The 26,265-nt window shown below is 41.1% G+C and overlaps 1 protein-coding gene across 4 annotated transcripts in view; it reads left to right on the top strand.

Annotated features, from left to right (window-relative positions):
* GAPT (GRB2 binding adaptor protein, transmembrane) overlaps nucleotides 1-19,752 on the top strand; it is a 36,452-nt gene extending 16,700 nt beyond the window's left edge. The window contains exons 1-2 of one of the 4 annotated variants that reach the window (XM_027101076.1): nucleotides 14,152-14,801; nucleotides 18,031-19,752. In XM_027101076.1, the coding sequence (XP_026956877.1) occupies nucleotides 18,316-18,789 (474 nt within the window). In that variant the 5' untranslated portion in view covers nucleotides 14,152-14,801; nucleotides 18,031-18,315 and the 3' untranslated portion in view covers nucleotides 18,790-19,752. Of the gene's footprint in view, nucleotides 1-14,151; nucleotides 14,802-17,928 lie in introns of those variants that run through there. The other 3 variants (XM_027101075.1, XM_027101077.1, XM_027101078.1) reach the window with 3 other exon arrangements.
* The last annotated feature ends 6,513 nt before the right edge of the window (nucleotides 19,753-26,265 follow it).

The raw sequence follows: 26,265 nt of genomic DNA, 5'->3' as shown, positions 1-26,265 counted from the left end.
AAAAAAAAAAAAAAAAAAAAAAAAAAAAAGCTGGGCAGTGATGACAAGGAAAATAGAATACTGTTTATAATACTATTTGCCAGATCACTGGGGTTAAAATGGATTTTGTAACTGAAAGAGCAATTCAGGATGTTGGCCAGTGAAGACTGTTTGAAGGAATACAGTGGCAGGGGGGCAGGGGGCATAGAGAGAGGGACTTGCCTTCAGGAGAAGGAAGAGAGCTCTTCCTCTGAAACTGGCGGGAGTGAGCAGAGAGCTGTTGAGACAGCTGGAGAGGAGGGAAGCGGCCAGAGCCTCCAGCTCCAGGCCACGGTCTCAGTGAAGGAGAAGGGGAGCTCCTGTGCTGAGAGTAGCCGTCTGGGTGGAGAGCAGAGGAGTCCAACGACTGCTGAGAAGTTATGCCAAGAAATTTCTAAGAGAGGTTCAGGAGGGAGGACCACTTTAGGATTGTTGCATTGTAATTTTCTTATGAGTTTTTAAAGTGTAGTTTTGTCAATGCTGTCCCCTTTAAGGTTTCTATATTTTTCAAATTTCCTACAATGAACAAGGAATAAAGAATTTTTTTTCCAAAATAAGGGGTTAAAAAATAAAAGATCAAAGAAGGTGCAGGTAAACAATGTCATCAGCCTACATCAAACTAAAAAGCTTCTTCACAGCAAAGGAAATCATCAACAAAATGAAAAGACAACATACAGAATGGGAGATAATATTCACTAACCATTTATCTGATAATTCATTAATATTCAGGATATACAGGGAACTCGTACAACTCCACAGCTAATAATAATAATAATGCAATTAAAAATGGGCAAAAAACTTGAATAGACATTTCTCCAAAGAAGATATACAAATAGCCCACAGGTACATGAAAAGGTGCTCAACATCACTAATCATCAGGAAAATGCAAATCAAAACCACAATGAGATGTCACCACACACCTGTTAGGATGTTTATTATAATAAAGACAAGAGATACCAAAAGCTGTCAAGGATGTGGAAAAATGGAAATCCTTGTATACTCTTGGTGGAAATGTAAACTGGAACAGTCACTATTGAAAACAATATGGAGATTCCTCAAGAAATTAAAAATAGAACTACCATATGATCTGGCAATTCCATGTCTGGGTATATATCCAAAGGAAACAGAATCATAGTCTTGAAGAGATATCTGTGTCCCATGTCCACTACAGCATTAGTCATGATAGCCAAAGCACGGAAACAAGCTAAGTGTCCATCAATGATGAGGGAAGCAAATGTGGCATATGTAGGCAATGGAATGTTATTCAAATGCCTTAAAATAAAGAAGGAAATCCTGTTATTTTCAACAACATGGATGAACCTGGAGGGCATTAGGCTAATTAAAATAGACAGACAAAGACAAATATTGCCTGGGATCACTTATATATGAAATCTAACAAAAACATCAAACTCATAGTAACAATAAAACGGTGATTGCCAGGGGATGAGGGGTGGTGGGGGAAATGAGGAGAGGTTGGTAGAAGGGTTTAAACTTTCAGATACAAGATGAATACTGTCTGAGGATCTAGTGTATATGGTATGGTGTCTATAGTTGACAATACTGTGTTGTATAATTGAAATTTTCTAAGAGAGTAAATCTTGTGTTCTCACCAAGAAAAAAAGTAAATATGTGAGTGATGAATGTGATAATTCAACTGGGGAATCCTTATATGTATATCAAATCATCACATTGTATGCTTTAAATGTATCATAAGGTGTCAATTATACCTCAATAAAGCTAACACAGTTTTAGAACAATGTCCTCAGCAAACTCCCTCGGTACTGTAATACTGTAACGTAAAGGAGGAGTCATTGCATTTATGTGGAGTAGTAGCTCAGTGTTTCTGAGTTTGTTTTGCCAGTTTGAGGAGGCTTATAGTCTTCTGAAATGTTAGATGAGTACTTTCAAGCAGTCTACCCACAGCTGAGCCGACAGTCAGCCATACTACCTGCTCAAATTTTGCTGGCCCTGAGTATGATGGTTTCTAATGATCAGTTTGCATAGAAGTCATGCTTATAGCAAAGATAGTGATGACTTGGCAGGTATACAGGAATTGGGTGTGAAAAAAAAAGGGTCATTACCAAACCCAGATTTTTAGCCAGTAGAGGGCAGTCTTCTCTAGGTTTTGGGTTCTACAGCATTGGCTCCCAGTTTTTCCTAGTGGTGATACAAGTATTAAAGATAGATAAAGCCAGACACTAGGTAAAGTGATAAGAACACATTATAATCAGTAACCTACTACTGCAGTAGGGAAAGGAGTTCAGCGTGAACTGAACTCAACTTTGACTTATACAGAGGTGGCTGGGTGTTTAAAGGGAGGATGAGGATGTTGGTGAGCAGAGGCTCAGCAGAGTCAGGAAGCTGAAAGCTTACAAAAAGGAGGACGAAGTGGGGGTAGGTCCATAAGAAACCCATCTGGGTTTGCTAACTGGCACTCACCAAAATTAGGCTCCTAGCATCCCACAGAGACTGGGAGGTGGGCTCTATCTTTAAGTATTGGCTGGAACAAACAATGAAGTCTTTTGGCAGCAATGAGTTTTCTCAGGCGGGTACTTTAAGGGGGTGTGAGGGTCATCCTAGGGGTTCAGTCTTGAGCTACTAGAAGCTATGTTGCTGTTTGTTCAAGTATTTATAGGCCAAGGTGAGGCCTGCTTGAGAAAGGGCTTGAGAGGAACCTGGCTAGAGTTTGGTCAAGGAGACAATTTTTGTCACAGGGAATGGTATTAATACTAGTTTTATTGACAAAAATATAATTCCACTACCTTCTTCTACCAGTGGGCAATGCTGGTACTTCTTGACTCATTGACAATAGTTCTGCTTTGGAACTGCTTTAAGATCTCAGCAGAGGGCTTCCCTGGTGGCGCAGTGGTTGAGAGTCCGCCTGCCGATGCAGGGAACACGGGTTCGTGCCCCGGTCCGGGAAGATCCCACATGCCGCGGAGTGGCTGGGCCCGTAAGCCATGGCCGCTGGGCCTGTGCGTCCAGAGCCTGTGCTCCGCAACGGGAGAGATCACAACAGTGAGAGGCCCGCATACCGCAAAAAAAAAAAAAAAAAAAAGATCTCAGCAGAATTTGGGAGACAACTTGAGAAATGGTTCTCTCTGTCCTGAGAGAACTGTTGTCTTGTCCCTGTCCTTTTTCCTTTAGAGAATCTTCAAGAAGAGAAAGTGTCACTTGTGTTTCTTCACAAAACTCCATAATGTCCTTCTGTAAACCATGCATCAGCCGGCAAAGAGAAGTAGTTAACCTCATTTGTCACCTCCACTCTGGGGGAGGACATGCAAGCTTGGCCTAACCCATCAGAGCATCATACACCCCCTGAGTCAAACAGTTCTTCCAAGAACTGACTTGAAACCTGACACAGGCCAGTGGTCAATTCTGGGGCTTCTGGAACTGTTGAGAAGCCAGGCACTCTTGCCACTAAACTGCCAACTGTAGATATAGCAAGCTTGGGGCTGCAGGCGATTCCAGCTGCAGCGGGCCTGCAGAGGAATGGGGGGCGCAGCCAAGAGGAGGGGGTGCCACTGCTGATGACATTTCTTGAGCTGCTGGATCCAGCCACTTCATGTTGTTTTATCTTGGTTTGTTTTCATTTATTTTGAAGTATTTCAAATATTCAAGAAGGTATGAAAATTATTGTAATGAACATCCATGCACCCATCAGGCAGTTTGGGAAATAAAAGATTACCAATGAAATTGAACTCATGGACTTTTCAGTTATAAAGGTCAGTCAATCTATTTTGTGTAAGCCAGTGTGAGTTGAGGCTGTGTCCCTTACAACAGGAGAGCTCCAGCACACATCCAGTAAAGTATGTCCTAAGATGATCTGAAAGCATAGTACATAAACAAATGTAAAAATGTAAATAACTGCACAGTGCATCAGTCACAGTTTTAGTTGCAAGTAATGGACCCTATTGAAGCTGATTTTTAACCTTTTTGAAAAATTAAGACTTTTGTTTTTAGAACAGTTTAAAGTCCATAGCCAACTTGAAGGGAAGGTATAAAGATTTCCCATATACTCCCTGTCCTCACACATGTGGGGCCTCCCCAGTTATCAACACCCCCTACCAGAGCAGTACATTTGTTACAGCTGACCTACACTGACACATCATAGTCACCCAAAGCCCAGAGTTTACATTACCTGTTCAGTCTTGGTGTTGTGCAATTTACAAGTTGGATAAATGTATAATGTCATTTATCCATCATTAGTGTATCATAAATAGTGTTTTCACTGCCCTAAAAATCCTCTGTACTCTGCCTATTCATATCTCCCTCCTTCCCCAATCACAAGCAACCACTGGTCTTTTTACCATCTCCCTAGTTTTGCCTTTTCCAGAATGTCATATAGTTGGAATCATACAGTGTGTAGCCTTTTCAGATTGTCCTCTTTCACTAAGTAATATGCATTAATTTTCCTTCATGCCTTTTCATGGCATGATGGCTTGATAGCTCATTTCTTTTTAGCGCTTTAGTATTCCACTGTCTAGATATTTATTTATCTGTTCAGCTACTAAAGGACATCTTGGTTGCTTCCAAGTTTTTTTTTTTTTTTTAGGGATGTTTGCATATTTTATTCTTTAAAAAATTTATTGACTAAAACATTCTTTAAATTCTGTAGTGCTTTACAGTTTTCAAAAGTTTCACACACATTATTTCATATAATCCCATAATAACCCTTTTTCCCCCTACCCTTAATTGCCCCTCCCCCTTCCCTCTTCCCACTGGTAACCACTAGTTTGTCCTTTATATCTGTGAGTCTGCATTTTTTTTGTTTTATTCATTAGTTTGTTGTATTTTTTAGATTCCAGATATGTGATATCATACAGTATTTGTCTTTCTCTGTCTGACTTATTTAGCATAATGCCCTCCAAGGCCATCCATGTTGCAGCAAATGGCAAAATTTCATTATTTTTTATGGCTGAGTAGTATTCCATTGTGTATCTATCCATATATATCTATCTGCTTGTCTGTCTGTCTGTCTATCTATCTACCTGCCTACCACATCTTTATCCATTCATGTCGATGGACACTTAGGTTGTTTCCATGTCTTGGTCATTGTAAATAATGCTGCTATGACATTGGGGTGCGTGTATCTTTTTGAATTAGTGTTTTTGTTTCTTTGGATATATACCTAGGAGTAGAATTTCTGGGTCATTTGGTGGTTCTATTTTTAGTTTTTTGATCTCCATACTGTTTTCCATAGTGGCTGTACCAATTTACATTATCATAGCAGAATAAAGCTGCTATAAACATCCTTGTGCAGGTTTTTGTGTGGACATAAGTTTTTAACTCCTTTGGGTAAATACTAAGGAGCATGATTGTATGGTATTGTGTGGTAATTGTACAGTAAGAGTATGTTTAGTTTTGTAAGAAACCACCAAGATTTTGCACCCTTTTAAGCCTAAGGACAGAAGGTCTCAGTGAGCCCTGATACTTTCCTATACTTGGCTTGTCTTGACAATATGCTGCCAGGATACTTGAAGCCCCTTTTTACCCCACAGAAATGCTCTTCTTTGACCTACCCCTTAAGGCCATACTCAGAAGCAGAAAATACAGAGCACCCTTTGTCCCTGACCTTGTCTCCACTAGACATCCATGTCTGGTCCATTCTAGAGGCCTACCAGCTGCTTGACAATAAGCTGTACATTTTCATGCCATTTCCTAGACCTGTCCAGAGACACGCCAGCCCACCAGAAGGGACTTTGTACGAACTCAAGGAGGCTGAGGCAACTGGTGGTCTCGTGGCTCAGCACAACTTCTCTTCTGCAGAGAGCCTCATCTGGCAGTGGAGATCTTGCCATGTCTACATGAACTGAGTCTGTGCTCGCTCTGCAGTTTTCCAGACTATTTCGTGATATATACATAGGTGGTGAAACTGTAACGAAAAGCAAGGAATGATTAACAGAAAAAACCTGGGCTGCCGTTACTCTGGAGATGAGGGAAGACAGTGTCATAGGGTGGCGCAAGTTTGGGGCTTCCGAAGTAGTGGTGATTTTCAGTTTCTTTACCTGAGTGTGGATACGTACACCGATGTAACATTGTGCTAAAGGGAGCAGCTAATGCACGGCCTAAAGGCAGGAACGAACTGAACGCAGTGGAGGGTTCGCAGACAGCAGATGTGTCTGGGGTTCAGTGAGGGAGGGAGGTAGCAGGGGCTAGATTATGAAAATCCTTATCAGTAAAAGTGGGGTAGTTCCAAGACTACAGGAAGCCACTCAAGGGTCTTAGTAAGCAGGGGGCTGATGTGGTCTAATTTATGTTTGAGAGATATCACTCTGTCAGCTTTACGGCAGTATTGGAGGGTGAGCAGGGTAGGATAAAGGGGCAGTAAGAGGCTACTTCATTTGTTCAGGCGGAGATGGTGTGGTCTGGAATAAGGACATGTCCGTGTACATACAGAGAAGAGGGCAGACTCTATGTGTAACAGCTTACTGAGTCCAGTCAGAGCTAAATGTGAGGTCATTTCCATCACTCTCCCTGGTAGTCACAAGGGTCACCAGCCTCAGGCCGTTTTAAGCATGTCACTCCCCTTCTGTGAATTGTTTAATCTGGTACATCACAGGCATTTGGTTACACAAAGAGAAGGAGGGCAGTTCATAAATACCGTAGAGGTTAAAAGCACTTGCTCTAGATTCAGGTCACATGCTGTGAGTTTGAATTCAGGCTCTGGAAAGAGATATGGCCTCGGGTAGGCCTCAGCTTCTTCATCTTCAAACTAGTAAATAACACCCATCCCTATTCTTGCAGAAATTAAAAAAGAAAATCCACATAAAGAGATGAGAGAATGGTCTGACATATGCTCAAGTGTGAAATCAATGTGTATGTACTATTAGTGCCATTTTAGCCATCATGCAAATTCCTGGCAGCTTTTAGTAACATATATTTTTGTGGTGAACTTTGAGCACTTTGCAGATATGTTTTTACAACACTACGTTTCAAGTTCTCTTTATTTATTTATTTTTGGTTGCGTTGGGTCTTCATTGCTGCATGTGGGCTTTCTCTCTAGTTGCAGCGAGTGGGTGCTACTCTTCATTGTGGTGCACAGGCTTCTCATTGCAGTGGCTTCTCATTGCAGAGAACGGGCTCTAGGCGCACGGGCTTCAGTAGTTGCAGCATGCAGTCTCAGTAGTTGCGGCACACAGGCTCAGTAGTTGTGGCACAAGGGCTCAGTAGTTGTGGCTTGCAGACTCTAGAGCACAGGCTCAGTAGTTGTGGCTCACAGGCTTAGTTGCTCCACGGCATGTGGATCTTCCCGGACCAGGGATCGAACCCATGTTCCCTGCATTGGCAAGCGGATTCTTAACCAATGCGCCACCAGGGAAGTCCTTCAAGTTCTCTTTTTATAGTGAAGACAACTGAAGTAAAGAGTTAAGCGGTTCTCAAGATCATACAGCACAGAGCCATAGAATATTAGTTCAAAAGAGGCCTGACTGTTCAATACTGGCTTTAAATACCTGAAGGGGACTTTAAATACCTGAAGACCTTTTAAAAACTAGTAATGCTCAAGTTACACCCTCAGAGATTTTGCTCTAATTTTTGTGGCCTGGAACCCAAGCATCAAGATTCTTAAAGCTCCTTAATGAGATTCCAATGAACAGCTAGAGTTAAGAACCATTAACTCATTAAGATCCATTTTACAGATGAGAAATTGAGGTTCTCTGTGATTAAATGACTGGCTCAAGCTAGTTAATGTTAGAGAGATGATAGATTCTGAGGACAAGAAAGAGATGGTCTTCAAATTCTGATAAACTAGCTAATAAAAGGAACATATTACGGTGAGATATGTCTCTTAAGAATGAACTACATGATGTTAGCCTGGTCTACTAACAAGAAGACAGTGGTCTACAACGAAGCATAGAAAATGGGTTTCAGAGACATCGACTTGGCTGGGGCATAACACTGGCTTATCTGAGACTATTAACAATTTATGCCTCGCCACTAAATGCCCTCGTGCTCTGGGTGAATGTTCACCAATATTTACCTGAAGATGAATTGGCTTCCAGAGTGTGTTTCCCACAGGGAGAGAAAAAGATGCCCTCTTTATTGGGACCCTTTTAGACAGGCCCTCTGCCCCACCCACTCCATTTTAGTGTTTGTTGTTTTCTTCACCCTCTACTCCTCCTCCTGGGAATAAATTTATATAGGGCGCAATCTCATTTTGGGGGGAGAAAAGTGACTCTAAACAGCTACTATTCTCTCTCCATCCCCTAATTTCCTGCTCAGAAACAGTGTATAACTCAGATCACTCAGGGTCTTCAGGCAAAGGCCTGAGAATACGCTTACCTCTGATGAGTGAGCCTTCCCTAGTACCCGCTTCCCGTGCCAGGTTTGAAATGGTAATAGTGATTGACACTGTTCTTGGGAGAAAGGTGTCTGCTCTCCGGTAGTTCTTACATCCAGTCTGACTACAGTGTAAAGTTTCAAAATATGTGCAGTTATTTTTAAAGTAATGATATGTTATAATGTGCCTTGCAGGATTTTCTGAGGAAGTTGGCAGAATCAACCAGTGACTGACTTGGTGCCTATTATTAATCCTAGTTTACAATACTCTCCTCCTCAAATGAACAAAAACCAAAAATCCGTTGAAATAGTTTATCCGTTATTTGACTTGTGAAATTATATACACAGTCTAAGATGAACGGTGTATCTTCTGATGGACTGCTAAATTATGCAGCTTTCAATTTTTTTTCATGAAGCAGTAAAATGTTTTCAATTTTTTTCAGCTTTCCCAATGTCCATTTATTTTAATCTGAAGGAATAAAAGGGGAAACAGCGAGGGAAGGAGAAGGAGTGTTGTTCAACTGAAGTTGAAACAAGCTTCAAGTCATGTTATCTGATATGCGCTAGCAATTAGGAAAGACATGATGAAAAAGGAGTTGGAGTGAAAGGAAATATGTGCTAAACGTGAAAACTGCTTTGAAATATCATCTTCTGAATGTGATGGCCATTTTTATACCATTCATTTGTACTTAGTAGAATTTGAAGGAATCTTAGGGATTACCGAATCCGTTTTTGTTTTATGGATGAAGAAAGCAAGATGGAGAAGTCATTATTTGCCCAAGATCACAGAATTATTCCTTTTAGGTTAAATTGCTTTATACCTGTGTTTTAGATTGAATATTATTTTTCAGCAACACATCCCTTAAGTAAGTCAAGGTGTGCCAATGAAAGACCATATTCATAATCTCAGAAAGTAGAAATTCCCTGCTTTGACTGGGTGGAAGCTCAAGGTTCATTAATAACTCCCATCCTTCTTACCACCAGCCTTTACCAACCTTCAGGCTCAGGAAGCTCCAGATAAAGTTATCCAGCTCAAAGTCTACCTGCAATTTAGCAAAATTTCCCCTCCCAAATTAGTAGATCAGTTTACCAAAGAAGATGGTAATCTGAATGAATAAAAACATATATCTAGTTACCTCAATTTGTCATGACTTTGAAAGGTATTGTCTTACTCTTCATCTCCAGTTTCTTTTTTTTAATCAAGATACAATTACATAATGTAGTGCATAAATCTGAAATGGACAGCTTGATGAATGGTTATACATAGATACGTCTTACATAGATACGTCTAACGTATCTATGTATACGTTATACATAGATACATAGATATAGAACATTTTCTAGCATCTGAGACGGCTCCCTTATATACCTCCCAGTCTATAATAATCACCTTTCTTCCGACTTCTACCATTATATGGTTGTAGAAAGCTTTACATGATTTCAGGAGTGGAATCATAAAACATGTACTCTTTTGTGCATAGCTTCTTTAATTATATATTAAGTTTGTAAGATTCATCCATGTTTTTGTGCATATCAGTAACTTGGCTGTTTCCATTGTTGTGTAGTACTCCATTGTGTGGATTTACCATGCTCCATTTACCCACTGTATTGTTGATGGACATTTGGAATGTTTCTAGAGCTTTGGCACAATATGAAGAAAGCAGTCATAATCAGAAACAGCCTTCATTTTTGTTGAGTATATACATAAGAGTGCAATTCCTAGGTCTTTTTACTTTGTTTTTCTTTCAATGTCTTCTTTTTTTAGCCCTTGACCATAATCTAACCTTTCTAAGTTGTTAAATGAACCATAACAATATGCGTCTCTTTAGTCCTGACAAGTGTTTCAGGTGGCAGATTTCATAGTTTAAAATGGTCCACCAATAGAGTAACATCTTTCATGGTTCACTACCTATGGCATCCCTGATGGATTTTGCTCTCTCATTTTCTTATCTCTAACTTCCTGTCATATATATTCTGACTTAATGTAAGGAGAGAAAAACAGATAGACTCTTGAAGGGGACATCTAGGGACTTTCTTTTTATCTATTCCTCACGGAGGTGGCATAGTATAGAGGAAAATTACTAGATCAGAATCAGGAGACTGTTTTGATATCTGGTCTAGATTTCTACTTTCTGTGGAGTAAATCACATCACTTCTCTGACCCTCAGAGGGTTCAATTATATCAATAGTTCCCAAACCTGGCCACAATTCAAAATCATCTGAGATGTCAATGTTCCTTTTTCTTATGAAAGTGGTACATGTTTATGAAAAAAGATCAAAAAGTATAAAAGACTGTAAAATCAAAAGTAAAAATTCCTCTCCCCAACACAGTCTGTGCAATCCCTTATTCCTCTAACTCAGAAATTCCTTGGTATTGTTCTTAACTTTTAAAATGAAGTTCCCTGGGCCTGACTCCAGACATAATGAAGCAGAATCCCCAGGGTCCTATGAATTTCTATTTTTTTTTAAGTTTCATAAGTGATCTTTTTTTTTTTTTTTTATGGTACGCGGGCCTCTCACTGTTGTGGCCTCTCCCGTTGCGGAGTACAGGCTCCGGACGCACAGTGGCCATGGCTTATGGGCCCAGCCGCCCTGCGGCATGTGGGATCTTCCCGGACCGGGGCACAAACCCGTGTCCCCTGCATCAGCAGGCGGACTCTCAACCACTGCGCCACCAGGGAAGCCCCTCATAAGTGACCTTGATAGACTTTCAGGTTTGGGAATGAATTCCTTGACTAAATAATATCTCACATCTCTACCAGTAAAATCCATTCCTGTCCCCTCAAAATTATATGATTTAAGTTTGCCAGCTGCTAACAGGATTGACACTAAGCATAACTAAAGCAACAGTGGTTCTATTTTGACCTCTTCTTATTCATGCCTTCTCGCCTCACCTTCAACTCCTCAATTTCCTCACTTTAAAATTTTCTTAACTTCTTGGCCCACACAGTGAAACTTTACTAGTTGAAAGGCAGTGACTCATTCCATTAAAGCTCTAGCTGCTTTTTGGCTAATCCCATAAACCCATCAGTATTAATGAATTTGCTAGCTAATAATATGCTACCTTTCCCAGGCAACATAATGTCTTATGCTAAAATGTTTGCTTCCATAATGCCTTTAACCAGTAGCATGGACTTTGGGGGCTCCCGACAGAATATCCAGGAAGATGTTTTTAGTCAGTCATGCTTTCAAATCAAATCCACATTCACAAACATTTTTCCACATCTGTCATCACCAATATTACTCAGTTCAAGTATCTGAAAAAGTACATGGTTAAAATAAATAGGTATTAACTGACACAAAAGAAATTGCTAGGAATTTTAATCACAGTTAAGTAAATTGGTTGTTAGTCATCAAATAATAGAAGAAAGATTATCTGGATAAACTATTCAGTCCAAATTACACTAGAGAACAATTTACCTCCCACGCCCTCTGCTACCCAAACGACATGGTGGAAGGAAAAGCAGGAAAAGAAAGCCTAACTATAATTGCTATGATTAAAAAGGGAACTGTAAGAAGACAATAAAAATGTGTCTTGCTAGGCCAAAGATAGGAAGGTAGGAAAACAGAACTCAAGACATAATATCTGATCCATACAAATGATGATTATACAATAATTCTATTTTGAAAAAATATATATAGCATCTCTTCTGTAAATTCAAAGAATGGTTATATCTATTACTTAAAAATAAATCATATCTAGAGAAAAAGGCCAGGGAATATCCCTTCATTTTATTTATCTTTAGAAAAACGAAAGTGATAAAGGATTAAAACTTTCCTAAGTTCAAACAGCAAAATCCAGATGAACTTCCAGTTGTCCTGAGTTCTAGAGTAGACTGTATAATCTCACATGAATATTGTATTTATTACATTACTTGCAGATTGTATGCATGTGTGTGTGTGTGTGTGTGTGTGTGTGTGTGTGTATTATTACTTGGAAGGGTGGCTAATGTTGCAGTTAAAATATTGGTAGACTGAAGATTGAATTCACATTTCAAGCTTCACAACTTCATAACCTCCTTCACTCCGAGATCTTTGCCTAGAACACTCCTATTCTGCCTTGCTTATCTCCTTCGTGCTCTGTGAGGCTTTGCTCATGTCTTCCCTTCACTTCACCAGCTGTGAGCTGGTGTCTCTTTTCCTCGCTCCCACTGTTCCCTGTGCATAACGGTGTCTTTCTTAGCTCCTACTGTCTTGACCTGAAAAGATCTGTGGGTACAACCTCTTCACTAGGCTTTAGGTGCTGCAAGGGAGTTTGTTCACTATTGCATCCCCATTGCTTAGCATAATGCCTGGCACGGTGTCAGTGTCCAGTCAATATTGACAATATTGTTCTTCGAATGTCCAATTGGTATTGCAGTAAATAAATCTTTTATTTATTTATGTATTTATATTTTTTTTTGCGGTACGCGGGCCTCTCACTGTTGTGGCCTCTCCCGTTGCGGAGCACAGGCTCCGGACGCGCAGGCTCAGCGGCCATGGCTCACGGGCCCAGCCGCTCCGCGGCATGTGGGATCCTCCCGGACCGGGGCACGAACCCGCGTCCCCTGCATCGGCAGGCGGACTCTCAACCACTGCACCAGCAGGGAAGCCCACTAAATCTTCTTTTAAACTGCCTCATGCAAAGTTCATCCCCTGTGCTTGAAAAAGTTCCAGTACAACATAAAAGGCAAAATTTCCGTTACTTTATCATCTTGTCTGTCTAATTCAGCATTTCCCATTTTGGTATTCCGCAGAGTTGTCCTCTGAGAGATGCTGTTAGATAAGGGTTCCGTGACGGAGACTTGTCCTTCAGCCTAGCGAGACAGCTAGTATGGTGACTTTAGCACACAGGTGATGGAAGCAAACTGCCAGGCACACGGGGGAGTGAGTACCTCACCACTCAGCCTTCCTCCCCTCCTCTGTAAGAAAGGACGCATAGAGTCCTCTCCTATCAAGCTGTTGTCAGGATTTACTGAGTAGCACACAAAGGCTTTAAATACATAGTAGTGCTCAGAAAATGCTGGCGACTATTATTAAATGAAGTGAAACAGTTTTTCTTTCGTGTTTGGTTTTGTTTTGTTTTGTTTGCTTGCTGTAGGACTGCTCATAGCTTTTAGTATGCTGAGTGCCTATGAGTCTCCAGGTAAGCAGTACTTTCCAAATTTACTTGATGAAACTTCTACTAGAAAATTCCAGAAGTAGTACACTTTGGAATATACTTTAGGAAATCCCGTCTTATCAATTTAATTTAAAAGAATATTAGCATATTCTGAACAAAAATTGGGACACTGGTTTGACATGTGTAGATGTAACCTGGGGCACTGGGACATAGTACTTGGAACAAGGACTGTTCTAACATACAAGCAAATAAATAAAGACCTATGCATTACTACATTTTAAAATACTTCTTTTTAAAAATTTTAAAGTACAAATAAAATGACTTATTTATTCTCAAGTGAGGACTGCCTGAAGATTACACACAGAATTAAACTTTTAAAAGTTATAAAAATTTGGGCTTCCCTGGTGGCGCAGTGGTTGAGAGTCCACCTGCCGATGGGGGGGGGACACGGGTTCGTGCCCCGGTCCGGGAAGATCCCATGTGCCGCGGAGTGGCTGGACCCGTGAGCCATGGCCGCTGAGCCTGCGCGTCCGGAGCCTGTGCTCAGCAACGGGAGAGGCCACAACAGTGAGAGACCCGCGTACCGCAAAAAAAAAAAGTTATAAAAATTAAAAGGTAAAATGCACACTCTTTTAGGTATTGTAGTAGGTTGAATGGTGACCCCCCCCCCCAAGCCCCTAAAAGAGCCATCCAAATCCTAATTCCTGGAAGCTGTGAACAGGACCTTATTTGGAAGTAGGGTCTTTGCAGGTGTCATTAAATGAAGGGTCTGTGAAAAGATCACCCTGGATTATCTGGGTGGTCCTACATCCAATGACAGTGACCTTACAAGAGATACATAGAGGAAAAGACAAGAGGAGAAGCCATGAGACAATGGAGCAGAGATGGGGGTGATGTGTCCACAAGATGAGGAACACCGGGGATCGCCAGGAAGCACCAGAAGCTGGGAGAGAGGCCTGGATGGACTTCCCCCTGGGGTGTCCAGAAGTACCGCCCCTGCCCACCCCTTGATTTTGGACTTCTGGCCTCCATAATGTGAGAGAATAAATTTCTGATGTTTAAAAGAAACAAAAATAAAGTGGAGACTGCAAATATTGCTCAAATAAAAACACCACCTAGGCTTTATGCATCATTTTCTGATATAGTTGGAGAATTATTACTGGGTAAAGATGAAGGGCTGGACTTCCTTACTCAAAAACTCGTGCAGTTTATCTTAATTCTTGTGCATCTGATGAGAACTTCCTCTAGAGCCAGGAAACTTTGCAAGTATGAAATGATCTGAAAGGAGGGAGTAAAGAAGGAAGTAACCGACCTACATGAAAAAGAGGAACAAGTTCTAAACAAAAGCGGGTTTAAAACATAACCAAAAGAACAAAAGAAAGCTCGGCATACCAATCTTAAGGTAAGTAAGACCTGCTTTAAGGTGTTTGTGTGAAATGAAAACTATAAAAACTAGTTCATTTTAAATAATCAATGGCTTTTTATCTTATCAAACACAGTTTGTAGAATTAGGTGGCCATACGTTGAAAAACCACTTTACAAATTGAGAGTGAGGTTAATGTTTCTTTACTAGTATAGAGCCTCACAAGGATAAGAGTATGCTTTGTTGTTGCCTTGGTTTCAAACAGAAGGGCAGTATCTGACTGAAAATTTCAGAAGTTTGTCAACAATTTGTGGTCTTAAGACAAATAATTGTTAGGTAACCTGTTGGAATTGTCTTCCAAAACAGAAGCAGTCTTCTTTCAAATTGGGCAAAGTGAAACCTATAAGTTATATTTGAAGGACTCTTGTTTAACATATGTATCCCATTCTAGTAGGTCTTTATTCATGTCTTGCAGGGTTTTTCCTATTGTTATTTTGAAGAAAGAGGACAGATGCATTTATTTTCCTGTAAAATGTCTCCTTGTCTTTATCTCAGAGAACACTACTTTGACAAACAGCTTTAATATTGGGAATGTAGGGCTTCTCTGGTGGCGCAGTGGTTGAGAGTCCGCCTGCCGATGCAGGGGACGGGGGTTCGTGCCCCGGTCCGGGAAGATCCCACATGCCGCGGAGCGGCTGGGCCCGTGAGCCATGGCCGCTGAGCCTGCGCGTCCGGAGCCTGTGCTCCGCAATGGGAGAGGCCAAAAAAGTGAGAGGCCCGCGAACCGCAAAAAAAAAAAAAAAAAAAAAAAATATTGGGAATGTACTGGAATGTCTACATAGAAGAACACAGATGGTTAAAAATAAATTCTCCTCTCGAAAATCCAGAGAGCAATTTCTTACCTTATCCTCAGAGGACAGTAGTTAGCCTTCCTCACTGCTGTTGCAATCCTGGCAGCTTTTAAAAAGCTGATTAATTTCAATCAATATGTGAAATTTAGTTCAAATATGCTGGCAAATATTTACTTAAATGAGTAATCATTTATACCATGAAATATCTTACATATGGTCAGTTCTCAACTGCTGCAAAAAAAAGGAAGTGGGCTCCGAATGGTTAAAGTCACTTGCCAAACCTTTGCCTTTGAACACAAGCACTGTGTCTGGCCTTTTAAAGGAGGGAACCTACAAAAGTTCCAAAGAGAGTAAAAGATGTTGCAGTCTGGGGTGTCTGTCCCTATAGTTTTATCAAATAAATGTTATGAGTTAACTGCATCTCCTATTTAATTTCATATTTTATGTGAAATGCCAATTGAAAATTTGCACATTGATGTATTCTAACCTTGAACAAATTTAGAAAAGTTCACTGTTGTACATGAGTTCCTACTGAGAGCAGGGCACAATTTCATGGGGTTTCTTTTTTCCTGTTTATCATGACTATTTTTATCCTAATGCAGGTTGCTCCCTTCATTAACACATATTTAGCAAGCTAGCTATTCTGTGTCTAGTACTGCTGCTGGTAATATAAAGATGAATAAGATATGATTCCGAACACTCAAGAACCTCAGAGCTAATCGTCTATAAAAATTTAGCAATGGATGTGCTTGATAGACATTCATAGAAATGTGAGTAGGAATAATATTTGGGGGAAATTTTTACTTGAATCCAGATTTAATCACTTCTTAGTCATTAAAGAAGTTACTTAACTTTTTTAATCCTCTCTTTTCTCACATATAAAATGGGCATAACAGTAGTATCTATTTAACATGACAGCTGTGCATAGTAGGATTAAATGAGATAATCCATGTAAAAGTGTTTAGAAGCTGACCCCAAATAACTAAATATTATTGATGATGACATTCAGTGGATCATGACAATCATCTCATAAGCACTATGAAATTGGATGACTATGGTTAACAATACTGTATTATTTATTTGAAAGTTGCTAAGAGAGTAGATCGTAAAGTTCTCATTACAAGAAAAAAAATTGTAACTGAGCTGATGCATATTAACTATTTTTAGTGTTTTGATCAATTCACAATACACACATATATCAAATCATCATGTTGTACACCGTAAACTGATACAGTGGTATATATCAATTATATCTCAATAAAACTGGAAGAAAACAACAACAATAATGAAAACAATATTGGGTATAAGTATTTCTTTGACTAGGCTAAAAACATACAGTAATAATATTTTGTTGATAAAATCATAATAGAACACTCAGCCGAGTTGAACACTTCCATTTTTCTCTCCTCTTTGCCATTTTAAAGCATCAACAGGTAGCACTCTAAAATTATCTTAATTAAACGGAAGTTATTTGCTGGAAGTTGTGAGAAGACTAGTGAGAGGAAGTCTTTCAAATTTTGTTTTAAATATTTTGTTTTTAGGTATTTTGTGTTACATCAAAGAGCTCTTTTCTTTTTTTAAGTATACACTGCACCTTTTAGAAGACATGTCTCGAGTTTTAAACTGTGAACTTAAACAATTAGATGCTTAGATTTGGAGTCCTATGTTTATTTAATCATTTATTCAATAAATATTGACTGAGTGTCTTTTTTGTACTAGGTGTTACGCTTTTCTCTAGGAGTATTCAGAGGAAAAGACCTGATCCCTTGTCCACCGTTTAACCAGATAGGAAAACAATTTCCTGTAATTTAGATTGCCATACTATAATAGAGAACTGACTCATTAATATGGGGATACAGAGGAATGTGTGATTAAGGAAAAGACATGGTCCCAGATCATTACAAAGAGGGACAGGCAAGGTTTCACAGAGGAGGTGATGGGTAATGGAAATGATTGCACATCTATACTCTTATCTCTTTGCTCCTATTGTGTTTGAAGCATTATCTTTCTCTTGAAAATTATTAGCCTTATGGTCAAAAACCATGTTGAAATCTAAGTGATAAAACCACTCAGGCTTCAGCAGAGACAGGTTCTTTTAACTCTCCCCCCACCACACACACACACACACACACACACAACAGCTCGTACTGTATTTTATATTAAAACAAAAAATCACTAAATGCAACAGCTAGTACTGTATTCTACCCTGAAGGAAGAGCTCACTAAATGCTGGTGCTTAATGTAGTGGTAGAAATTGGCAGATTTTTGACTATGCTATGTACTAAATACGCAATTAAAATGTTTCTGATTTACAGCAGGCACGTGGATGGTAGATCGTTCAACCTTCCCTTCCTTGAGTTTTCTGCTCTGCTATTAGTTTCCACTCATTTGTGTTTCATTTTGTGATTCATTGATAGAAAAGGAAGCAGAGTTGAATGAAATCCCCCCGACACGGTGCAATTATACAACAACAATTGTATAATCATCAGCTACAACAAGAGCCAGCTTCCAAAATCAGGTTTACTCACCTCTCCTCTGTGTACACCAGGACTTTGCCATGATGTTCTTTCATATCTGAAACAGAAATGCCTAAAAGAACTTCCAAAATTACTTTCAGACCATATCCTACAAAGAATTACAGTGGACTGTACCTGTGAATTCATTAAGGGCTACACCATACTACGAAACAATACTGTGCAGAAATGCTGAAAAGCTGTGGAAATACTTCAGTGGCCGTTTCCATAGGAATTTCCCTTCTTTTACTGTTGGTGATCTGTGGAATTGGGTGTGTTTGGCACTGGAAACAGCATAATACAAGGCAACTTACCTTACCAAAGTTTTTGCAAAGGAGAAAAAAGAGAAAAGACCAAAGTAAAAGAGTCTCCTTGAGCTCCCAGGTTATCGGCCCAAGGCATAAAATCTCAGTTCAAACCCAAGACCACAGCTCTGCTGGGGAGGACACTAACACACATGGCAACTATGAAAATGTGGAAGCGTGTCCTCCCCAAGCTAAAGAAGAAACAGACAAGGGAGTATATGAAAACACTTGGCAGACCAATTTCAAGGAACACATCTATGGAAATGAGACACCATGTGACTATAATACCCGCCAGAAGCCTGGTACTTCTGAAGAACCTCAAGATGAAGACATATATGTTCTTCCGGATTCTTATTAACTTTTCAAAATGTGGGTTTAGTTATTGGAGGATAAATATTTTCTGGAACTTTTATTGTACTGATAACATTATTAATCAAGTTCTTCTGTTCAAACTTAATGATCTCTGTTTTATCTCCACCCTTCCGAATCCTCTCTGCATGTATCACTGTGGATTAACTCTAGCTATCCTCTCCACCCTCCTTGCCCTGGATTAATTCTGCATTATGTCTTACTGATTCTTCCTTCTGAACATTACTTGTTATATTTTTCTTCTTTTTCTATCTCCACCATCTTTTCTGGCCCAGGATTGTTGTCCCAGTCTGCTAACTAGTCTTTCTGGCTCTAGTTTCTACATAATCAGTGATGCTGCATCTATCCCCATGATGTTGCCCGATTCATCTGCAGAAAATATTCCCAACGGCCACATCACTCCTTTGCATATAACCTCTTAAGGTCGCCTCTTTGTAAAAGACATACTACTCATAATTCTACCTCCAGAATTCATGACTTTACACAGCTGGTTCAAATTCACTTTTCCAGTGACTTCTACTAATCTCTCACTTCGTTTTCATCAGAATCATCTGAAAACCTGCCGAACCCATCCCTCCTCCACAGCTTTGCTTGTCCACCCCCTCCTAAGCCTGCCTCAGATCATAACTTCTTCCACAAGTCTCTTGAATCATTCCAAACCTACATTTGCCTTTTTTCTTTTCCTGATCTCCTATAGATTTGGCTGCCTATTCAATTCTTTGGGCGTTTAAACATATGAATGTTTGCAATGGCATTTTATTATTTAGTGTCATATGACGATGTCTTAAATTCCCTACTAAATAGTCAGGAACTGTCTCATATTCATATTTTAGCTCCAATGCTTAGAACGCTGTGTGAGGCACTCAATATTATTCAGTTGACAAGAATTGAACTGTATAGTTTACTAAGTCCTTTTGAAAACAATCTAATAAATTCGTCCATCCAAGGAATATTTATTGAGTACCTTCTATTTACTTCTTACTGTGCTGTACAAATGGACGGGGTAAAATAGTGAAAAGAAAGACATGGGTCCTGAACATGTTCTGTCTAGTACGAAAGAAAAGACAAAAAACAAACAAATACTATGCTATTTATTAAGCTGTCTCTAAACCCACCCTTGGATATGCTGCTCTAAATTGCTCAGGCTGCAACTCTGCAAACTATCAATACCTTTTTCCTTTGCCAGGTGTATCCACGTTAGGATCTGTCAATAGCAGGCAGTGAGGAAGAATGGTAGGCAACAAACAGGAAGGAAAAGGGGCCTTGCTCGTTCTCATTCTCCTTGCTGTTCTGAGAAGGTACTGTTGTCATTTAACTTACTCCAGCATCACTGGTTGTTCGCAGTTTCTAATTCTTCCAGCACTCCCAGAACCAGCTTCTTTGCACCTTGTCAGAGTTGCCGGCACCAGCCAAGCAGCAGCCTTTCCTTGGTATCTGAGAACCAGCCCCTCAGGCCCTCCTCCAAGCTCCTGAGGGACCGGCAAGAAGCAAACGGCACCTTGAGCTCTGGGTCCCAGCCCTGCAGGACACCTCCTCCTAGTTTCTGATGATCCCCAGCCTTAGGTCTGGTGGCTATTTCCCGCATTTCCTATCTCTCTGGTACCTCAGTGTCCTCTTTTTGTCTTTTCAGTCTGCCAGTACTTTTTTTAAATTGATGCTTTATATTTGGTCCTCCCTTTTCAGACAAACTGGTATGGTTTCCATTTCCCCAAGTGGACCCTGAGTGATACAACTAAAAATGGTATAGTAGGTGCTGTGAAGAAAAAAAAGCTTTCTGTTTGTTTTTTTTTTTTGCGGTACACGGGCCTCTCACTGCCGTGGCCTCTCCCGTTGCGGAGCACAGGCTCCGGATGCGCAGGCCCAGCGGCCATGGCTCACGGGCCCAGCCGCTCCGCGGCATGCCGGGGCACGAACCCGTGTCCCCCGCATCGGTAGGTGGGCTCTCAACCACTGCGCCACCAGGGAAGCCCAAAAGCTTTCTGTTTTTGAGAACAATGGCATTCGTTCAGTAGGGAAGAGGATTTGAATTTTAATAAGATGGCCTAAGGAGGCCTCTCTAAAGGCCCACTTAAGCTGAGACCTGAGGGTGAAAGGGGTTATGTAAATGCGGTGATGGGCAAGAAAGGAACCAGCATATGGAAAGAATCTGAGGCATGAAAGAATGTATGGTGCTCTGGGAACTAAAGAAAGCCATGGTGGCTGGAGCTTGGTGAGGGAGGGCTGAAGTGACACCTGATGTGTTGGCAAAGGGGGGAAGAGTAGACACAGCGCAGCTTCTCGTAGGTCTTGGTAGGTGGCTTGGACTCTGACGTGGGTGCAAGTGGAATCTAAAAAATGATTTTAAGCAGAGGAGTGACAACATTACATTTTTAAAAGAGCTACCAGGTTGAGAAATAACTGGAAAGGGTCAAGATGGAAGTGCTCAAGACAGTAAAGAATGTTCAGTACCTTACTACTCATTAATGAAAGTCCATAAAGCCTGGCAAGGTTTGAAATGGCTCTTATTCACTTTCTAGAGGAGAAAAGGATTTATGTTGATCTCAAGCATTTATGTTGGTCCCGGACCACATGGTCATTTTGAAGTCCCAAACAGTAAGTTTTTTGCTAGAGTAATCTATACCCATGCCTACCTAGTACTCAATCATAGGAGCTGAAAATTACCTGCCAGAAACACCACCAGAGAGTATCTGTGTCTTGGTAGGATGGTGGGAATCAGGCTGGAACGAAGAGGGGGTTTAATCCAGAACAGCTGAAGTGGTATTATCTAAAGGGATCACGAGACTCCCTGTGGAGGTGAGTAGCCACAGGTGGGCACTGGAGGAGCCGCCTTACCAGTCTGGTCTGAGCATTCATCGGGAGGTGGGAAAGCAAGGCTTCTCAGTGAGCTGAGCAAGGGCCCATTTGCTGTGAGATCAATAGTGGGTTGGAGTATATTACTCTACCCTCTTATTGGGGTATATTATTATTACCTTTATGATGAAGTGTTAAGTCAGACTGAAGTGAAACTTGGCAAGTTGCAGGCGTGAGCGCCGGGGCAAGGAGCCTGGTGCTCCTTGTTGCTGGATATTGGCCATGAAACCCTGCAGAGACTAGCTACGAGTCACCCGGTGTGAACATGCCGACATTTCTGTGAGTACCTCGTAAAGCCGCGCTCATTATATTTGACGCTACTGGGTCTTTTTCCCCACCCCCAACTTCCTTCCTCTTTTAATTGTGGTACATGTGGTTAATTTTGCTAATAATCTAACTCAAATGCAAACTGCTATTCTCAGCCGATGTAAACAATCTTTTTATCTCTCAAGGACGATTTTCACTTTTGAGATTTTAAGAAGGTACAGAAATATTGTAAAGGATGCAGATGGAAGATAGAAATTTGAAAGGGGAGGTGGGGACGAAGATAGAGAAGAGGAGGAGGAGAAGAGTGGGGGAAATGAGAGAAGGAGAGAGAGAAACGAGAATAGGAAATAGGAGCGGGATGGAGAATGGAGGGCATGTATGGTAAAAAGAGAAGTTGAATGACAATTTCCTTTACCCCCTCTGTTGTTTCCCCCCAACACACACACACACAAGAATTGCTAGTAAGGGGCTTCCCTGGTTGTGCAGTGGTTGAGAGTCCGCCTGCCGATGCAGGGACACGGGTTCGTGCCCTGGTCTGGCAGGATCCCACATGCCGCGGAGCGGCTGGGCCCGTGAGCCATGGCCGCTGAGCCTGCGCGTCCGGAGCCTGTGCTCTGCAGCGGGAGAGGCCACAACAGTGAGAGGCCCGCGTACCGTAAAAAAAAAAAAAAAACTGCTAGTAAGGTAAGTAGATATAAAAAGGAGGAAGAAGTTGTCTGCCTTTACTGCCTTTCTAACCTTGTTGAATGTAGATAACAATTGGCTACTGGTAAACATATTGGTAATTGCACCCATCCTTGTCATGGAAGTGTACTTGTATGATCACTAGCCTTCTCGCTGGTCCTCAAACTTGCCTGAATTCAGGGACATTACATTATCTCAGGCCTGACTGCTCTTCCTCCAGATATTCACACTGTGAACTCCTCATTTCATTGAACTCTGATCAAAGGACACGTACTCAGAGCTGACCCCCCAATCTGAAATGGCCCCCTACTGTGACTCTCAGACCCTTTTCCTTGCTTCAGTTGCCTTCATAGACTTATCACTACCTGACAAGTGTTCTTGTATGTTTATAATCTGCTCTCTTTACCTAGAATGTAAGTTCCATGAGGGCAGAAACATTTTCTGTGTTACTCCCTGCTTGATCACCAGTACTCGCTTATAGGATATGCTCAATTATGTTTGCCGATCAAATCATTAAGGTGTTTTCTTGAAGGCTAACATTTTTAGTGAAATTGCTGAAATACTTTGGAAAATAACAAAATGGGAAAACTTACAAATATTATTTTGAACATCACTATTATGCAAGGATATATTAAGCCAGATTTTAATAGAAATTCAGTGCCATGAGACTTCTTTGCTGTCTCAGTACAAGTGAGCTTCGTGCCACATCAGTAGAAGGAGCAGAGCAGGTGTGGCACTTAGGCCAGTGGGGAGACTGGACATTGGGTTCCATGGAGGAAAGGGAAAAGAGGGGAAAGATGACCCTATTTCCACATTTTATTTTATTTTATTTTATTTTTTTTGCGGTACGCGGGCCTCTCACTGTTGTGGCCTTTCCTGTTGCGGAGCACAGGCTCCGGACGCGCAGGCTCAGCGGCCATGGCTCACGGGCCCAGCCGCTCCGCGGCATGTGGGATCTTCCCGGACCGGGGCACGAACCCGTGTCCCCTGCATCGGCAGGCGGACTCTCAACCACTGCGCCACCAGGGAAACCCTATTTCCACATTTTTAACTGCTCTTCTAAGCCACAATAACCAGCTGGTTTTTTACGATTCAGGGAGTTATAAACTCCATCATCCCCTTTTAGTGCTTATATTGTGTTATCACTTTGCAGCATGGTATTCTTGTTCCCTCTCTCCCCTCCTCAGCTCTTTTGCAAGTTCCTTTCCTCTTGTACACCCATTCAGCACGGTGGTGCTCCATGAGGCTTTCCTTAGCTCCCAGCTTCTTCTCACACTTCTTCCCCAGGTGACTTAGACATTTATGCCTGAACTCTCCTGCCCCCAATGTCCTTTGGAAGCATTTGACTCACATAGCTCACCATCTAACGCTTATTTCTATGCAGTATTAGTATCCTTCAGACATCTGAAATTCAGCATGGGCCAGACTGATGGCTAGAGGTCAAGGTGTGGGTTTCACTCAGAAATAGAAATGAAATTAATGATGGGATCAGAGAAGGCTCAGAGATAAAGGGAGGGTATCCACTGCATGGGATGCTTGCTAATAATTTCAGAAGCTGACAGTTCAGAATGTCGCAGTGTCAGAAACTTCAGCCTCAAAGCATCATGGTGTCAGTATACCACGTACTGAGTAGCTGCCTCTTCAACATTAGTGCCTGGCTCAAGATTTGTCCCTGTGATCCCCAGTCACTGAATTCAGGTGGTGTCACATTTAGCAAACAGTGTGTCTGTCCTTCTCTTCCCCTGACTGCTGACTGATGAGCTCTGAAACATAAGACTCTGTGTATAGTAGCAAGAAGGGGTCCAGGGCTTGCTGGGCCTCAGGCTAGTGGACTTGTCTGATGACTATAGGTGTATGGCTCAGTAGTGCTACTTATTTCATTTACTTCAACATTTTTGTTTGTTCCTTATTTTTAAGTCTTTTTAGGATAACTGCATTGAGCTGACCTAAAAATCAGTGGTTAGTGGACTAAATCATGAAAAAAAAACACAGACCACAGACCAGGGATTTTAGAATTTGTCCACTTTAAGTGACTGGTTATCTACTGAAATCCCTGTGAAGGATAGGAAAATTGCAAATACATCTTGAATAAAAGCACCTTCTGGTAGATGCTTACAGTTGGATAGACAGGAAGTTGCAGAACACCAAAGTCATGAAATTTATAACAAGGGACTCTCATGATCTAATAGGATAAAGTGATTTCAGTCAGGCAACAAATATTTGTGAAGCGCCTGTGATGTATCAAACACTTAAGGAGCACTGCAAATTCAGCAGTGGGGTTAGTGGATGGAGGGTGTAGAGACAGACCCTGCCTCTGCATTCGGTGGGCTGACACAGTTTTAAGGAGTTCTGATACTTCTACAGGCTATTAGAATGTATTGAGATAATGGTGTAACAGGGAAGCACGTGGTGTAATGGAAGACTCTCCAGGCTTGGGGTTAAGAAGGCTTTCCTGTGGAAAGTGACACCTAAACTGAGACCTGGAGGACAATTACGAGATAGCCAGGCAAGGAGGCTGAGGGAATGATGTTCCAAAAAGAGGGGACAGCATGTGTGAGGACCCAGAGTACAGGATGTGTTCAAGAAGTGAAAGAAGAGAAATACCACCTAAGTGTAGAGTGTAAAGGGAGACGGGCAAGAAGAAGGTGGTGCTGTGAGCAAAGGTCAGCTGATATAGGGCTTTGTGTGACAAGCTGAGGAATTTGGACTTTATCCTGACAAAGCTGATACCCATGATATCAGAATAGGATCTTGGAAGGCAGAAGTGGCATCGATTTTTCCAAAAACCATAGGGTATTGCAAATAAATAATTTCTCAGCTGTAACAGAATAGGGGAAGCGAGATTCTGAGGTTCAGGATATGGGACTTGATTCTAACAAGCACATGTCTATGAGTTTTATAAAATAAGCCGTGCTCTCCAGTGTTTTATTAAGGCTCCCATAGCTTTTAATTTAAATTCAGCTCCCGTAGTTTTGCATTTTGCGATTCTCCCAATAGAGATGGGAATTAAGCAAATGAGAGAGGCTCAAACAAAAGGAAGCACAGAAGATGGTAAATTGCCAGATGCAATCAAGGCTGATGAAGGTGTGACTGCAGCTATTGACCTGCGCTGTTGCCATGGGAACAAAAGCTCGGTGGTTCTGGAGTGCTTTTCCTTTTTAAGGACAGACTGGCTTTAGTGAATAGTTAAGACTGAAAATTATGGAAGTCAGACCATCCACTGCCACATGTATTCTAAATCTTTGTTAGTGACAGAGACGGTGGCTAGCTGGGTCTGAGGTGAGCTCCCCAGAAGCCCGGAAGCTGTAAAAGCCATAAGGTTGAGGCTCAGTGAAAAGCAGAGTTTAGCTGTTGCCTCAGGCCCACTTCCCCAGCTCCACTCCATGCTAGACTGACATATTAATTGTGATACTGAGAATTTAGGAGGAGGAATATAATTAACTAGGCTTTATTAACATATGATTTTTTAAATATCAAATTAGGATATTGGAAACTCATCAAGCAAATACACAGAAATGTACATTTTATTTTCCTTCTTAGGTGTTTCTGAGAAGACTGTAGTCCTTGTTACATTCCTACTATTGGACTGGCTTCTGAGCACCAGGCACCATGATAAGGCTTTATGTGAATTATCTTTCTTAATTCACCAACAATTCTATTGCAT

This window comes from Aethalodelphis obliquidens, unplaced genomic scaffold (genome assembly GCF_003676395.1).
Source record: "Aethalodelphis obliquidens isolate GAN/ISIS:26980383/991018 unplaced genomic scaffold, ASM367639v1 scaffold4, whole genome shotgun sequence".
NCBI classification, from domain to species: domain Eukaryota; kingdom Metazoa; phylum Chordata; class Mammalia; order Artiodactyla; family Delphinidae; genus Aethalodelphis; species Aethalodelphis obliquidens.
This window is presented reverse-complemented; position numbering and strand designations above follow the sequence as displayed.